This window comes from Chrysemys picta, chromosome 2, assembly GCF_011386835.1.
Source record: "Chrysemys picta bellii isolate R12L10 chromosome 2, ASM1138683v2, whole genome shotgun sequence".
Classification (NCBI taxonomy): Eukaryota; Metazoa; Chordata; order Testudines; family Emydidae; genus Chrysemys; species Chrysemys picta.
In genome coordinates this window covers 122620649-122635899 of record NC_088792.1, presented here as the reverse complement: position 1 = coordinate 122635899, position 15251 = coordinate 122620649, and the positions used below count along the sequence as shown (strand labels likewise).

At 42.2% G+C, this 15251-nt stretch overlaps 1 protein-coding gene across 9 annotated transcripts in view; it reads right to left on the bottom strand.

Moving 5' to 3' along the window:
• Positions 1–1412: 1412 nt before the first annotated feature.
• The window catches only part of ANKS6 (ankyrin repeat and sterile alpha motif domain containing 6), an 80870-nt gene continuing 67031 nt past the window's right edge, over positions 1413–15251 (bottom strand). For 4 of the 9 annotated variants that reach the window (XR_010598496.1, XR_010598498.1, XM_042841651.2 and 1 more), the window contains 3 exons: positions 13024–13140; positions 8677–8773; positions 1413–2206 (listed from right to left, as the gene is read on the bottom strand). Coding sequence is in view for 6 of the 9 variants with exons in the window: in XM_042841651.2 (XP_042697585.2) it covers positions 2157–2206; positions 8677–8773; positions 13024–13140 (264 nt within the window). In the remaining 3 variants the exon portion in view is untranslated. Of the gene's footprint in view, positions 2207–6286; positions 7738–8676; positions 8774–13023; positions 13141–15251 lie in introns of those variants that run through there. The other 5 variants (XR_010598497.1, XM_065584149.1, XM_005307038.5 and 2 more) reach the window with 2 other exon arrangements.

The window sequence follows — 15251 nt, the reverse complement described above, 5'->3', positions numbered from 1 at the left end:
ATAAAACAGCTGGAAGGGGCAGGTGGTTGCTACCACCTCCCTCATGAGTTTTAGCTCAATGGGTGGGGCTCTAAATTGAGATGTCAGAGACCCAGGTTCAACTCCCCCATGCACCTGATGTAGAAAAGGGATTTACACTTGAGTTTCCCACATTGCATAAGTGTGCCCTAGCCACTGGGCTATGGGATATTTTAGTATGGGCATTCTGAAACTGTCTCAATTTTTATAAAATAATTAGTCACTGGAAACTTGAGTCTCTAGGTGAGTGCTCTAAGCACCAGGTTATATTCATCTTCACTCTCTTTTTCCTTATCCAGTGTCAATCATAGTGGCAATTCAAGTCCCTACCGAAAATCCTTCTCCACTATATCTTTCTCTTTATATCCATCAGTGTTCCTCCAACAGATCCATATCAGTGGTTACTACTTGATAATTTTATTTTAATGTTTCTCTCACCAGCCATTTGTTTTCCCTTCTTAGGTTGGTTATCTTATTTAAAGGATAGTTTTACAAAGATTTAATTCTTTAAAATTCTCTTGCTTTGACATCTTCTGTATTTCAGTGTTTGACTTAAAAAAAATCCTCCTCCACTTGGCTGCCATGCTGAGTCCACCTACATGGAACAGCTCAGTTTGCTGGCTACTTCTGCCCTTACTTGGAACATTAGGTTACATAGCCAAATGTGGAGGGCAATTACCGAAGAGGCTGTCAAACCTGCCAGAGTCTGATGGAACTGAAACAGATGGGCAGCAGAGAAGGTAGGGCCAGCCGCTGGTGCTATGCCTCAATCTTCCCTGCTCACTACAGGGCCCTTTTTGTACCCCCCTTCCTGCAACTATGCTCACCATCAACAATTTCCGTGCCCTTGACACACTATAACCAGCCCCCACCTAGGGGCAGAGGAGTTTAAAAGGGTCCCCACTGGGACTCCAGAGCCAGGACTCAGTAACCAAGGTATTTAGGAGTACTACTATGTGGCACTTATACTGTATGTGCAGTTGTATTAAAAATACCAGTTTTCAGCAAGCCCATGAGGATTCTATGGCCTCTTTATGTAACCAATGAACTAGGTATACCTCTGTCCTCTGAACGAATGATTTGAGCAAGTGCCGCTCCACCTTAGCTATATTTGCACCCTCAGACTCATATTGAATCTAGCCAATAGTGCAATTTTGAACATTTGTCACTTGCAGATTTAAGAAAGGAGAAAACTAACTTTAGCAGTTTATCATGGCTTGTATTTTAATTGCTCAACAAAAACTCTTATGTACAACACTAACAAATAGCTCCATCCATAATTCTTGTGTGAATCCTTTCAGCATTCACTGTTTACAAAACAATTATAATATGCATATGAAAATTGTTTTGTAACCTGTTGCAATGTCTGTTAATCAAAAGTAGATACTACAAAAGTCAGTTAGATGGTTTTAATGTCAAACAAAACATCACCAATTTAAAATCTCATTTTTACATAATTTCTGTGTAAATATTGGTGACAGATTATGAATTTTATTAGTGATATTTTTATATTTACACAAATAGATATTTCATCAGCATAACTGTATTTAGTGTTCTTAGCACTGATTAAATTAAATATGTTTGTTAGTTAATATGCAGCAATATTCTTCCTTTCTACTCCTTCTCACAAAACTATTCAATCTTGTAACTTGGCCTCTGTCCTTTGTAGAGACATAACATTCTAGAGTGGCATATTCAATTTAGAGATTTCCACATTTACAACCTTTTAGAATTTGCAACAACTTTTTTGCCTCCTACGTGGTGCTTGGCTGTGCCTTCATAAGTCTTCTGTGAGCTCTTCAAACTGGTGCTTCTGAAAGGTGACTTTACACATCTCCCTGTGCCACTATTCTCCCTAGCCTTATTCCTAGCAACCCAGAACCAGCTAAGCACTTAAGCATGTGCTTAACTCTAACTATGTGAGTAGTCCCCTTAAAGTCAGTAAAACTATTAATTCACAAAGTTAAAGGGTTGCTTTGCTGAATTGGAGTCATAACAATGTTACTGCAACAACCTCCTGCACACACTGTACTGAGACACCGTGGTTAGCACCTAGCTTTGCAAATTTTCTTCTGTACACTTGAGCTCTATCATCCATGCCCCAGGCTTAAAAATACTAGAATATCTTTATCCAGCAGCTACCTCTTGGTAGGCACAGATTCTTGTGGTTTTATCCAGTATCCAGGTGCTACAAAGAAAGAGAGAGATCATTTATTATTTGTTTCTGGCAGTGCCCACAACATGCTCAACTAACAATCATAGCAATATTTTAAAGAAAATGGACTACATTCGTCATTAGGCACAAAGCTCCTGACTTCAATGTTCAATGCTGTTTCACTCGATTTCATCAGTGGTCAATTTGATCCCATGACTCAATAACAAGCTGAAGAAGAAGACCCTGATTATGGAGTCCAGCCCATGTAGTCTTCTCCTCTAACCAGAGCACTGATTCAGCAAGGTACTTAATTACATGAGTAGTCCATTGATTTCAATGGGATTATTCAGATGCTTAATGTTAAGTGCACAAACTCATAGACTTAAATGCCAGAGGAGACCATCATGATTATCTACTCTGACTTCCTGCACATTGCAGGCCACAGAACCTCACCCACCCACTCCTGTAATAGACCCCTAACCTCTGAGTTACTAAAGTCCTCAAATAATGATTTAAAGACTTCAAGTTACAGAGAATCCACCATCTACACTAGTTCAAACCAGCAAGTGACCTGTGCCCCATGCTACAGAGGAAGGCAAACACCCTCCTGCCCCCCCAAAACAGGGTCTCTGCCAATCTGACCTGGGGGGAAAATTCCTTCCTGACCCCAAATATGGTGATCTTTTTTAGGGTATGTCTACACTACAAAATTAGGTTGATTTTATAGAAGTTGATTTTTAGAAATCGATTTTATAGTCGATTGCGTATGTCCATACTAAGTGCATTAAGTCGGCAGCGTGCGTCCTCACTACTACGGCTAGCATGGACTTACGGACCGGTGCACTGTGGGTAGCTATCCCACAGTTCCCGCAATCTCCATGCCCATTGGAATTATGGGTTAAGCTCCCAATGCCTTATGGGGCAAAAACATTGTCGTAGGTGGTTTGGGTACGTGTCGTCAATTGCCCCTCCCTCTGTGAAAGCAACGGCAGACAATCGTTTTGCGCCAGACACCAGGGCGATTAGAAGAGCACAGCAAGGCATTCTGTGCATCAGAGAGGCTTTGAAAACCAGTTTCATGACTGGCCAGGCTTCGGTGTGACAGTTGTGTGTGTTTCTCCTTGATGCAAACCCGCCCCCTTTGTTGATTTTAATTCCCTGTAAGCCAACCACCCTGCCCCCTTTGAAATAAAGCAACTATTGTTTTGAAACCATGCATTCTTTCTTTATTAATTTTTAAAAAATGAGATAATGGACAAGGTAACCCAGGTGGGGTGGGGGAGGAGGGAAGGACAAGGCCACATTGCTTATTGTAGCTACACTAAAAATCAAACTGTTTGAATGACAGCCTTCTGTTGCTTGGGCCATTCTCTGCAGTGGAGTGGCTGGGTGCCAGAGCCTCCCCTCCCCACCCCCACCCCACGTTCTTGGGCGTCTGGGTGAGGAGGCTATGGAACATGGGGAGGAGGGTAGGTGATTATACAGTGGATGCAGCGGGGGTTCTGTGCTCTTGTTGGCTTTCCTGGAGCTCCAACAGACGCTTCATCATGTCCATTTGCTCCCCCGTTAGCCTCAGTATCACACCCTGCCTCCGCTCTTCACGCTCATTTAATTCTTTCCTGGCCTCTGCCACTGAATGCCTCCGTGCATTAAGCTGTGCCCTATCAGTGCGGGAGGACAGCATGACCTTGGAAAACATGTAATTGCGAGTGCACTTTTTCCACCTTCTAATCTGTGATAACCTCAGGGACGGAGATGATAGGGGGAGTGTAGAAACATTCTACGCTCTACGATTCTGGGGGGACTGCATGGTCACCTGTGCTGCTGAGTTCACCATGCTGACCAAACAGGAAATGAAATTAAAAAGTTCCTGGGACTTTTCCTCTGTACCTGGCTAGTGCATCGGAGTTCAAAGTGCTGTCTAGAGCGGTCACAATGGAGCACTCTGGGATAGCTCCCAGAGGCCAATACCATTGATTTGCGTCCGCACTACCCCAAATTCGACCCAGCAAAGTCGATTTTAGCGCTACTCCCCTCGCCAGGGAGGAGTACAGAAGTCAATTTTAAGAGCCCTTTAGGTCGACGGAACGGGGTTGGTTGTGTGGATACATTCATTTTTAAATCAACCTAACGCTTCTAAATTCGACCTAACCCCATAGTGTAGACCAGGCCTTAGACTCTGAGCAAGGCATCTGCCAAGACCCAGGAGCCAGACACCTGGGAAAGAATTCTCTGCAGTAACTCTGAGCCCTCCCCATCTAGTGTTCCATCATCAGCCTGTGGAGATATCTGCTACTAGGTAAATGCTTAAGTGCCTTGTTGAATTGGAGCACCAACGTTCTAAACTTGACTATGAAGAGGCCATTTACTGACACAAACCTTTCTATGATACACATCTCATGATTAAATTTATTGTTCCCACAACTGTCAAACTGTACTTGAATATGGCACGATTTCTGCTTGTTAGCTTTCAAGTTGTTTCCCTTTTTTTAATCAAGCCCATCACTTCCTCCCCAATTCTCTCCTCTGGATAATTTCATGTATATTTCTAATTTTGAATCCAAAGATGAAAAGTCAAAATATAAATCAGTCCCCAAATGAATTATATACTTGGCTGAACATCAAGCCCCCATACGTTCTTCATGAATACTTGTACTGCTTGTCCCTTGCAGTCCAAGTGACGTAAATTCTCCACCAACGAGACCTCATTATTCACCCCCAGGAGAACAACCTATCATCTGATATTTTGAATTACATAATGAATTATACAAACTTCCTATAGGCCCCTACACACCCACTATCTATTTTCTCCTATCTTTACCATCCCTAAGGGGGGGGGGTCGTCTCTCTTGCCTCCCCATACAAATTCCATTTCACTGCATGTTCCCTTAATGACTAATTTACTGGGGGAGGGGGGGAGAGGAGGAAGCAGTTACTGCTAATTGATTACCACAATTAAACTGAACTGCACAATCTTTTCTTTTCAGCATAATCATAGCTAATGTTCAACAGTTCATTTAAATCCTTTCTAGTTAATCTTCAATTACGTTTCAGGTATATAAGTCCCTTGGCTCTACTTCTACTAGAGAAGGTCCTTCTTTTCTTTTTTCACTCTCCTTTTCTTCAGTTTCACTGTCTGACATTATTTTTTGACCAGCTCTTCAACAGCTGCTACCACAAACTTTTGCATGCTAGAGCTTTGGATCTCTATCCAGAGTGTAGTTTTCCCTTCCCTAGAGACTCTCGCTGTACAAATCTGATGCTAGAAGCTGAATGGAAATTCTCTGCTACAGAAAATCTCTGCCCTTCTAATTGCGGCTTTAATTTTACTCAACTCTTTACTCTTTTTAAAAATTAGAGCAGAAGATCTAGGAGAAACTGAAGATTGTGGCCTTGGAGTATAGACTCTGGGGGCTATCTCACCTTTTTTCATAATCAAGACTTTTTTTGGTAATGGCGAAAACTCATAATGAAATCCCTGGATCTGCTACTAGCCTAAAGCGGGGTATTCTATTTTAATCTCTTCCACAGACATGAAATTTAACAACTAATTCATAAAGGTTTGTAAAAAGAGAATATGATTTTCTTCATATTTTCAGACACTTTTTAAATTCTCATGTCCCTTCTTCTCTCTTTTGGCTCCAGCAAATTTACACAGAGAAGAAGCAGCTTTCTCTCTTCTCTGATATTTCTCCCAATGCAGCTTCCAGCCGAAAAATTCTATACTCACTTCCTCTTTGATTGCAGAAATCTTGGAGAATAAATCCGTCCTCAGTGCTGTGAATTCATACTGTAAATCTCTGATATCTGCTTTAGTAGTCAAATGACTTTAGCCTTGTATCCTTTGCCTGTTATGGGAGCCATGCTTTCTGGCGCTCTGCTTTTGGGGTGTTACAGTGAGGTTAGGGTATGGATGGAGACAGATTATTCAACAGAATAATCCGCTCTGAGCTCAGACAACTGTTTTGCTTGGGTCCCCATAGGTTGGTCCTCTCTTCTGAATTTTAAGGGTGAAGAAGTAAGTTAATGTATGTTTCTCTGTGTTGTACTGAGCTAGGTTACAAGATGCAATGTTTTCAGGGAGAGATGACATAACTGAAGTACAAATAAACCTTTCTTTCAACAATAAACTTTATTATGAAACAGGTTGGCTGCCAAAAATATAATATACACATCAACTTTTCCAAAGGTTCTTGTAGTGAATTTCATATATATTTGCCAGAAGCAGTGACCTTGGCAGGAGGTGCTGGGTACTGGTGGGCTGAGGGCACAGTCAGTCAGCAATTGAGTTTATAGTTCCAAAAACCCATTAAAAAGCAACAGGTGGAACAATCTGTCATCCTTCCATAAGTTTGTCTCACGTTGCATTTAGTTAGACATGTAATCACCCATTTATTTCTTACTATTCTACAAGTACTTTTTCTGCCTGTTTTCCTTGTACTACATTTCCTTAAACCTGTATACTCTCTCTAATTCCACACACAGATCCTCCTTGCTTTTGTGCTTGTTTTTGATTATTCTGGGAGTGTGGACCTGGGCGGGCAGTCTGCACACCTTCCCTGAAGACCTGGATCATCCACTCCAGTGGCTGAATTAAAAATAAGGAAGTTGGTAGTTATAGCACTCCATCACACTGGGAATGCAAACTATTTTGAGAAAGATAACAATGTCAATACATTTTGAATACCAAGCTTTAGTGTAAGCACCTGGTCCCTAGAGTGCAATGGTAAGGTCAGCCTCCTTCTTACAGGCTCATGTTCAGGACTTGTCCCTAGAAAGAGTGATAGGGGAAGCTACTAATGGGGCAAGAAGAGGTTTGGGGACATGCGATGATCAGAGCAAATTTAGTAATTATTTAAAATTTAGGCAGTTGAATTGTTACAGGCAGCCATTTCTCTGGGAAATATCACCTTCCTCAAATTTCCCTCCAGAGGAAAAAAGGAATTATTCCAAAGAGTTAGTGATAATCCTCACACAAATGCTGCAGTATTATTTTCCCATATGGTTACCCCACAGCTGTTCATGGATTGGAGGGACTTTATTAGCCACTGTAGGGTCCCAGGGATAAGCTAATTGTCATATAATTTAATAAAAAAGTTTTTCTATAGTTTTTCCCCATTTACAGAATAAGGAGAACACCACACATGACAGATGCTACTCATGATACTAAATGCACTTCTGGAAGGTGCTCAGACTTCCTGTTGATAGGCGTGGTCTAAGAATCTAAATAAAACAGATTAGTCTAGAAAGATTGGAGTATAGGCATTTCTCTGATATTGCTGTTTAAGACTGTGCTACAGCCTAGGGAAAATAAACAGAATGGTATGCTAGGCTGCTTGTGGTTGTTGCACCTCAATAGATGTCCAAAATTGTGTTTACAATTGTCTAAAATTATCTGTCTTGCAGTTGCTTGGACGTTGCTGTTTGAAATGTCAGCACGATGCTGCTCTTTATGTCTGCAAACCAAAGATGTGACTGTCAGCTCTTGGCCTCATCAGGTGGGTCTTCAGTAGCTCAGCCCTCCAGCCAAATCGCAAACAGTCCAGTGCATGAAGGAACTTCTTCTGGAGTAACAAAGTTTCAACTAATGGTTAGACCCCTTCAGGGTCTTCAGCCCTGTCCCGGAGCCTTTTTAAACTCCCAGCCCCTTTCTTGGGCTTTTAATGCAGTGCCTTATCCCTTCCTTGGGGCTTAGGCCACTTCGCCAGTCGGGGGACCGGGGCCCACCCACTACTCCAGGTCCCAACCCAGGGATCCTACAGACAGCAGCCACATACTGCTTCCTCTAATAGTTGCTGCTGTGATTCCCTGGGCCGCTTCCCACATAGCCCCTTCTGCTTCACCCTTAACTCAGGGCTGAAGTTCTCAACTCTTCTCCTTACTCACCAAATGCCAATGCCACCAGAACCCATCTTCTGGTTCTCCCTTGAGCTTCTGAATTTACGGAAAGCAGAGTTTCTCCAGGTGGGTCTTGAGACACTCACTAGCAACGTCCAAATGATCCCCTCTTTTTTCTACCCAGAATGTAACAGGCAGGGCTCAGCACTGATGTTCGTGTACTGCAAAAATGCAGCGCAACATGTACAGTACCCACTACTCCACTAAGTAGCCTATTTGATGACCACAAGAGGTGAGAAATTGGTCTGCTTCTAGGGATAGACAAGGAGCAACCTTAGCTATCTCATTATGCGATTGAGACCTACCTCATATGAAAAACACGCCCCCAGTGGCTTTCAATGTAAAATGCAATACATTGTTAATTTAAAAACTTTTTGAATTAACCAAATACACACTAATCTGTTTGAAACCCATAAATACTATCCCTATATACAAATCTTATAAACTCTCTGCCTTTTTACTTTGAAATCTTCACTACAGTCTGAAAGAGAGAGAAATGCAGGAATCTTTAAACCAACACATAGCATGTTTGCATATACTGTACTTTACCCTGGTTTAAGAAAAATTGCTTGAAGTTGATCCGACAACATATGAATAATACTTACACTGAGAATTGCCAGGAGGTCTGGTATTACTAACACTACTCTCAAAGGAAGAGTGAAAATTGTGTATGGTTTCCTGTAAAATCTGCCTCTCTCGTCCCTGTAAAAGAAATAGATTTAAACAAAAAAGGCATTCTTAAATTTCTCATTCAATAATTCATTTATTAGGGTTAAACACAGATATGAAAATTTGTGTCTATCCTGGAAAGCAATTATCATATTGAAAGTGTAATGAATTGAACATAATCAAAAATTATGCCCTGCAAACACAGAGTAATATATATTTAATTTTTTTTTATTTTATTTTCTTAATGTTGGAAATTATAGAATTCAGATTTACTTGGATTTAAAACAAAAAAAAAATCAATTCTGTTTCCCTACTTTACCTTCACAGAACCATACTGTAGACAGTGTGCGCCCAGCTTCATGGCCATGGAACCTATTGGGAATAGCTGGTAGATAGAGATGCAAACATGTTCTTCTAGCCCTACATTCCATGCGCACAAAGTATAAACAGCACATTTCCTGTCAAGGTCCTTCATTTCCACGCTCTACCAGCTGTAAACCAATCCTCTTCCTTTTCATCAAGATAGTAGGGCAATTTGTAAGATTTAATTTTTTCATAACTTTAGGATTTTTTAAATAGTTTCCACCATTTTTCATCAAGTTTCTCCCTGTTTTATGCTGTATCAACTTTAATCAACAATGGCAAATTTATCCAAAACCTTGGATTTTAAGAAAACTTGGCTTTTATTCCTCTAAACTCTCTGTTTCTAACAGATACGAAATATGGCTGTTATGCGTAGTGAAGTACATTCAGACAAAGCTGTGAGGTCTAGAAGTGCTTTTCAAAAAAGGCTAAAACAGACAAACAGATTTGTCTCCAGAATTTGCCCTTACGAGAGGTTCTAGAAATATATGAATGGGAGAGATCTTTCTGAAACTTCATAGATTTACTTGTCAATTCTCAGAAAATCCATTCTGTGCTCAAAAAGTATGTGTTGTAACTTTAGGGAGGACATGCTATATTCTTAATATGAGGTTATATCCCTACTTTAAGGGCAAAACACAATTCAGCCTTAACTATGAAACCCAGTAAGAGCTGATGTAAAGACCTGCACAAAGAAAATCATTTACAGTGCTGTGACATTCCCCTCTGCTGTTATCTGGACTGGTGATCTGCTGGGTCACCCCAATCCTTGACTCTGGGAACCAGCCTTACCCTCTGCTGTGAGAACCCCACTCCTGGGCTGTTCACGCAAAGCCGCTGGCATGTTAGCTGCTCCCAGCCACTTGCAATTGAATGACACTAGACAATATCTCCGCTCCCAGACACAACCCTAGGAACCTTCATCTTGCAGTGTCCAGTTATGCCCGCTGGACACTGCAAGCTGGAGTTGTGTCTGGGACCAGAGATATTGGCTAGAGTCATTCGGTTGCAAGTACCTGGGAGCAGCTGACATGCCAGAGGCTATGTGTGAACAGTCCAGGAGTGGGGGTTCTCACAGCAGAGCAGGATAAGGCTGGCTCCCAGAGTCAAGGATTGGAGGGACCTAGCAGATCACTGGTCCAGATAACACCAGGGGTGAACATCATAGTGGTGCAGTGAGCAGGATGTATGTTCAGCTTGTTACTCCAAGTGAAGTTCACAATTTAAACACTGATATTTGTAATTTTAAGTGAGGCTTAAGTGCAGTGGCTAAGAACAGTCAGGAGGAGGTCAAGTTTTGTTATTTTCTGTTCGCTTATTTCGGGAAAGGGAAGTAGGAACAGAAATGCAGGAAAATTAGTGAAAGCAGTAAAGCGATTGCGAAGTTGGAACTTTTTAGACTGCGGATTGCAGAAAATGAGACGGAGCACCAGAGATTATTGCAACTGAAAGAACTGGAGATAAAGGAAAAAGAGAGAGAAGAAAAGGAAAAAGAGACAGCCAGGGAGGCAGCCAGAAAGGAGGCTGCACACAGAAGGGCCATGAAAGAAAAAGAGAGAGAGAGAGAGAGCAAAAACACCAACTGGATCTGCTAGAGAAGCAGAATAAGAACCCCTCCAACCCCAATGACTCCCATCACTCCAAAAATGGGAACACTTATGTCCTGCATGCAGTGAGGAGGATGATATTGCTGAATATCTGACTATCTTCAAAAGGCTGTGTGTAATACATGAAATCCAGATAATAAGAGAGATCCTACCCTGATTGCAAAATTAACTGGTAAAGCTCGAAATGTATTCAATCGAATGCCTATTGAAGATGCTTTAGACTATTGTAAATTTAAAGATACTGTTTTGCGAAGTTTTCAGATTACCCCTGAAGCATTTAGAGTTAAATTTAGGAATCTTAAGAGGGATCCTGGTATGAGTAATGGGGAATATGTAAACAAAATGAAAGATTTGTTGGGAAAATGGGTGGGAGCAAAGATGTGGCAAGTTTTGAGAGAATGTTGGATCTTCTTGCTCAAGAGCACTTCCTAAGCATATGTAAGGCTGATGTAAAGCAGTGTCTATGGGACAAAGATGTGAAGTCTGTGGATAAGATGGCTTTTTTAGCTGATGCCTTCAAACAGAATCAGGCATTTATTGAGGGCAGGCCACAGAAAGAGGGGTTTAAAACTGGTGGGAAGGGAGGATCTCATTTTGCCACTGGGAAGAGAGAAGGGGATTGGAAGCCTAAACATTCTCTTACCAGTAGAGGAATGTTTTTGGGTAACTCTCATCCCAAAACCCCTGTAAAAGGAGAAGAGCCCAAAAGGTGCTATCAGTGTAATTCCACTGATCACCTGAGGAATAAATGCCCTGGGATAGGAGGAAGCAGGCAAACAATAGCTCATGTTAGTTGTGCTGTCCTCAACACAGAAACCCCCCAAGCAGTTGAAACCTATCATATTGCTTCTGTGAGGTTAGCCTCTGCAGAACCAGATATGGAGCATGTTAAGGTTGTCCAAATTAATGGCAAGGAGTACTTGGGGCAGAGGGATATAGGGGCCCAGATCTCTCTGGTTAAGCAGAGTGTGGCCCCAAAGACCAGTATGTTGCCTGGCCAAATGGCAGAAATTGTGGGAGTGGGCGAAAGCAGATTCCTCATACCACTAGCTAAAATCCATGTGGTATGGGAAGGTTTGGAAAGTGTTTTGGCTGTGGGCATAATGGAACGCCTCCTAGTTGACCTGCTCCTTGGTAATGATTTTTTCCGTGTAGTTCAGGTTAAAGTATTTGCCTGCAGCAAGAGGCAGTGTTATGCTGTGACCCCCGAGAGAAAGGGTAAGGTCTCAGGACCTGCTGAGAGAATGGTAGAGAATCTCCTTGATTCTTCTGCAGCTGGAGGAAGCCACATGCTCCTAGGTGGGAGGGTGGTTGAGACCAACTCCTGCACTGCAGCTGGAGGCAACACCACATCAGGAAGGGATGCCTGCCAGGGAGAGAACTGTCCAGGTTGTTAGCTGCCAGCAGGTCGCAGCTGAACCAGAGACAAACCCAGCTCTAGGGAGCAGAGAGAAACGTGTCCCAGAGAAGGGGCAGGGGATCCAAGAAACCACTGAGGTGGGTGAGGATTCCTGTGACTCTGTAACACAGAGAAGCAGGGTGCTTCCAAGTATGGGAGGGCCTGAGACTAGCTCCTTTCCAGAAGAAGGCAACATGCCCTCAGGCGCAGAGACAGGAAAGGTGTTGTCAGTGATTAAAGAAACTGTCCCAGTTGTTAGCTGGCAGAGTTCAATGTGGGTTTGATATGATCAAAAATCTGTGTCCTGTATGCCTGGACTGGTATAAAAGATCAAAGACAGAATGGAACTTGGAATTGAAAGACTTGAGAAGAACCATAAGACTTAGCTGCAGAGATGCACCAGCTCACAGTCTGTGACTAAAGAAATCCATTATAAGGAATTCTCCTTTTTTCTGCCTGCCTTTCTCCTTATTTCCAACTGTAAATACCAAACAAAGAAGACAAAACTGTGCCGCCTGAGAAAAATGCTGTATGAGCCCAGTTGAAAGGAGACCAAAAGGCTGATAAGCACAACTTTATTCTAGAGAAGGATAAATTATAGAATTGTTTTGACATCATGATGGTTGAAGGACAAATAGCTGTAATATGACCAATATTTAAGTCACCACTAGCTTCTTTTTATTATTATGAATGAGTAAAAAAAGTGAATAACTGTCCAGTTACTGAACAAGGAAGGAATTAATGGAGGAGGCCTGGAAATATCAAAGAAATAGAATATTGTTTATCACTAATAATTTACATTAAATATCTTGTTTATAAAACTAGGTTTTTTTCAACATCCACTATTTGGATCTGAAATACAAGCAAATCTGAAAAAGCAGTTTATCAGTTTTCTTATTTCAAACCATACCTACCTTTCCTGCATTCAGTTCAGAAATAGCTGCCAGAATTTGCTGCCTAGATCCATCAGTTTTAATTCCCAGCTCTTTCAAATCACCATCAGTAAGTGTGAGGAAGGCTTCCATATCCACCTTTGGAAAAAAGATACACAGGCATACATTTACTCTGTAGATTGGTTCTCTCTCATATATATTTAACTTTATGAACTTATTTTATATTATTCATTTATTTATATATACTAGAAGAGAAACCCCATGCTGTCAAACAGGTGTGGCAATTGGGCCAAGAAATCCATCATCTGTGCAGTCTCCATGCAACCAATGGAATTGTTGCTTTCAAATTAGCTGTAGAGTAAAGGCAGTGATTGGGTGATATCACAGTGCTCTACACCTTTTGGCATGGATACATGCCTTGCTGTCACACATGTGTAATTCATAACTTTAGAATGGCTGAGAACTTAAAAGCTGGCTGGTAACAAACTGCAAATCCCAGTGATGATTGAAGCTGGTGATATTCTGAACAAAAAGAGCTCTCTTGACTCAACAGACAATCTAGGCTGCCAAGTGACACGCAGGTTCACAGATTTTAAAGCCAGAAGGGACCATTGTGATCATCTAGTCTGACCTCCTGTAGAACATAGGCCATGGAACTTCACGAACATAATTCCTAGAGCACATCTTTTATAAAAAACATCCAATCTTGATTTTAAAATGGTCACTGATGTAAAATCCACCACAACCCTTGGTAAATTATTCCAATGATAAATTACTCTCACCATTAAAAATTTACACATTATTTCCAGCTTGAATTTGTCTAGCTCAGCTTGAATTTGTCTAGCTGACATCATGCTGGGTTTGTTCTTTGAGCATGAGCACCAATATTGATAGAGTGCAGTAACTTCTCACTTAACATTGTAGTTATGTTCCTGAAAAATGCGACTTTAAGCAAAATGATGTTAAGCGAATCCAATTTCCCCATAAGAATTCATGTAAATGGGGAGGGGAGGGGCGGTTAGGTTCCAGGGAAATTTTTTTCACCAGGCAAAAAACTATATATTCATGTGGGGAAAAACAGTGGAGTTTTTTATTTAACATTTACATTTACAAATGTCCATTTTTTCTTAACAGGTCTTTTTGCAAGTATCTTAAAAAACCTCCCATTTTATATTTTAGTTGTCTTCTTGCTTTTACCTATTTTTTCTCATAATTTCTTGGGGTGGCACCATTAATTATTCATTGATTTATCAATTCTGGGCCATAAACCAAAGCCTGGTGGTTTTGCTCCCTTGGTATGGCAGACTTCCAATTAAGTGTCAGGTGGCAGAAGGTATTAGGTTAGACCCCAGATTAGGTGAATGGTTTAGGACATAACATCACATCAGATACCACATTGTGTCCTGTATGGGGTCATATCTGGTGACATCATCCTCTTATCTCTCTCAATCACTCTCTTATCTATCTCATTGTAACAGAAAAATATGATGCTACTAACATTTATATAATATATACCTGTATATACTCGATCATAAGCCGGTTCGTTTATAAGCCAATCCCCCCAAGATGGATAAGTAAAAATTAAAAATGTTTATAACCCGTTCATAAGCCGACCCTATAATTCAGGGGTCAGCAAACTTTGGCTCCCAGTCCATCAGGATAAGCCGCTGGTGGCCTGAGATGGTTTGTTTACCTCGACAGTCCACAGGCACAGAGGTAAACCTAAGTAAATAAAGTGTACCGGCACGCCAGCTGCTTACCCTGACAGGCCGGGCCAGCAACTGGTGGGGAAATTTTTTGGTGGGGAGAAGCTGGGAATCAGGGGAATAACCCCTGTGACCACCCCCCACATGACCCCATCCCTAGCCTGGGACTCCCACACTCTCCCCATCCCATCTCTTCCCACCTTATCTGAGGAGGGCCAGGGGAGGATGTCTCTGGCCTGGCTGGAGCTGCTCCGGCAGGCTGGGCAGCGCAGCCACAGCCTGCTCCAGCAGGCCAGACCAGGCGGTGTGGCCGCAGCATGTTCCAGCGGGCTGGGCCGGTGCTCCGGCGCTTGGGTGGCACGGTCACAGCCTGCTCTGGAGGGCAGGGCCGAGCAGCACGGCCGCAGCCTGCCAGCCCCGGAGCTGCAGCTGCTTCAGAGGCTGAGAAGAGAGCAGCGTGGCCAGAAGCAGAGAAACTCTGCCCCCCCCCCCTCTTCCCTTCTGGCTCCGCTGGCTGTGCTGCCTCTCCTTGCTCCCTCTGTT